General features: G+C 69.4%; 1 protein-coding gene and 1 long non-coding RNA gene across 3 annotated transcripts in view; one reads left to right on the forward strand and one right to left on the reverse strand.

The window, feature by feature from the left end:
• LOC142047515 (uncharacterized) overlaps window positions 1-1,664 on the reverse strand; it is a 329,291-nt gene that overhangs the window by 258,627 nt on the left and 69,000 nt on the right. The gene's annotated exons all lie outside the window — the stretch shown is intronic.
• The window catches only part of FLNA (filamin A), a 58,884-nt gene that overhangs the window by 32,749 nt on the left and 24,471 nt on the right, over window positions 1-1,664 (forward strand). For both annotated transcript variants that reach the window (XM_075070797.1, XM_075070796.1), the window contains 3 exons: window positions 402-595; window positions 775-888; window positions 1,282-1,425. In XM_075070797.1, coding sequence (XP_074926898.1) covers window positions 402-595; window positions 775-888; window positions 1,282-1,425 — 452 coding nt within the window. The remainder of the gene's footprint in view (window positions 1-401; window positions 596-774; window positions 889-1,281; window positions 1,426-1,664) is intronic.

Raw genomic sequence — 1,664 nt, forward strand, 5'->3', positions numbered from 1 at the left:
GGGGGGGAGCTGGGGGGTGAGTCAGTTGGGAGGAGCTGGATTCCCCACTTTTGGTCCCACCCGGGAAGTAAGTCTGGGGGGATGTCTGGGAAATGCTGGGGAGGCTGCAAGGGGGCTCCAGTCTGGGTCAGGGGGGCTGCTTGCTCCTGGCAGGGCCCCCGGATCTCAATCGGGGTGGTAGGGCTTTGGGTGCTGCTGGGGTCCCCACCTTGGGGTGGGGCATGAGATGGTGGGGTCCCGGGTAGGGCAAGGGCTGGGCGTTCATTGGGACCCCACCTCCACGGAGCTAGGGGCCGGGGGGGCTGGCCTCCTCCTGGGGGTGCGGAGCTGGAGGCCTGGGTGTAGGGGGCGGTGGAGGGGTCGAGATCCCTCGTCTCACCCTCTGCGCCCCTGCCCTCCAGGGTTCTCAGTGGAGGGCCCGTCCCAGGCCAGGATTGAGTGTGACGACCGGGGTGACGGTTCCTGCGACGTGCGCTACTGGCCCCAGGAGCCGGGCGACTACGCCGTGCACGTCCTGTGCAACGGGGCCGACATTCGCCACAGCCCTTTCATGGCCGAGATCCGCCCCGCCCCCCGCGACTTGCACCCCGAGAAGGTACTGCCTGCCAGGGCTGGGGGTGGGCGCCCGGCTCAGGGAGGGGAGCGGGGGGTGGGGCTGGGAGCCCGGACTCCTGGGTTCTCTCTCTGGCTCAGAGAGGGGAGCGAGGTCCAGGGCTGGGAGTGGGGCTGACATGAGGGCAGGGTCCCCTCTCACCTGCGTCCCCTCCCTCGCAGGTGAAAGCCCACGGGCCTGGGCTGGAGAAGACGGGTGTCGCCATCAACAAACCAGCCGAGTTCACAGTGGATGCCAAGAACGGCGGGAAGGCCCCTCTCAAGGTCCAAGTGCAGGTGAGGAGAGGGGGGTGCCAGATGGAGGTGGCCCAGGCTGGGGGACATGGGGCGGGGCAGGTCAGCATGTCCTGTGTACAGAAAAGGGGCAGCTAGGTGCATTCTGGTGGAGGTGCCAAGTGGGGAACTGGGGGCTTGACCCCACTCTGCCCCCAAGATGCGGAGGGCACCCGAGGGTGGGGAGCTGGGGACTGGCTGGCAGCTGACCCGCTCTGCCCCCCCTGCGGAGGAGGGAGGGCTGGGGGCCAGCTGGTGGCTGACCCGCTCTGCCCCCCACCCCAGGGAGGAGGGAGGGCTGGGGCGTGGCTGGCGGCTGACCTGCTCTGCTCCCCCACCCGGGGAGGAGGAGGGAGGACTGGGGGCCAGCTGGCGACTGACCCACTCTGCCCCTAGGATGCGGAGGGCAGCCCAGTGGATGTGGCAGTGAAGGACAACGGCCATGGCACCTACAGCTGCTCCTATGTACCCAAGAAGCCGGTGAAACACACGGCCATGGTGTCCTGGGGGGGCGTCAACATCCCCAACAGCCCCTACCGCGTGAGTGTCCCATGGGGGGACCCTCTGCTGGAGGCTGGGTGGGGGGCGGCCGGGTGCGTATCCCACAATGCCCTGGGGCCGGGTGAGGGGGCGCGTGTCCCACAATGCCCTGGGGTAGGGTGGGGCTGGGCAGGCGCGTGTCCCACAATGCACGGGGAGCGGCGGGCATGTGTCCCACAATGCCCTGGGGCTGGGCGGGCGCGTGTCCCACAATGCCATGGGGCTGGGCTGGGCGGGGG

This window comes from Chelonoidis abingdonii, chromosome 11 (assembly GCF_003597395.2).
Source record: "Chelonoidis abingdonii isolate Lonesome George chromosome 11, CheloAbing_2.0, whole genome shotgun sequence".
Taxonomy (NCBI): Eukaryota; Metazoa; Chordata; order Testudines; family Testudinidae; genus Chelonoidis; species Chelonoidis abingdonii.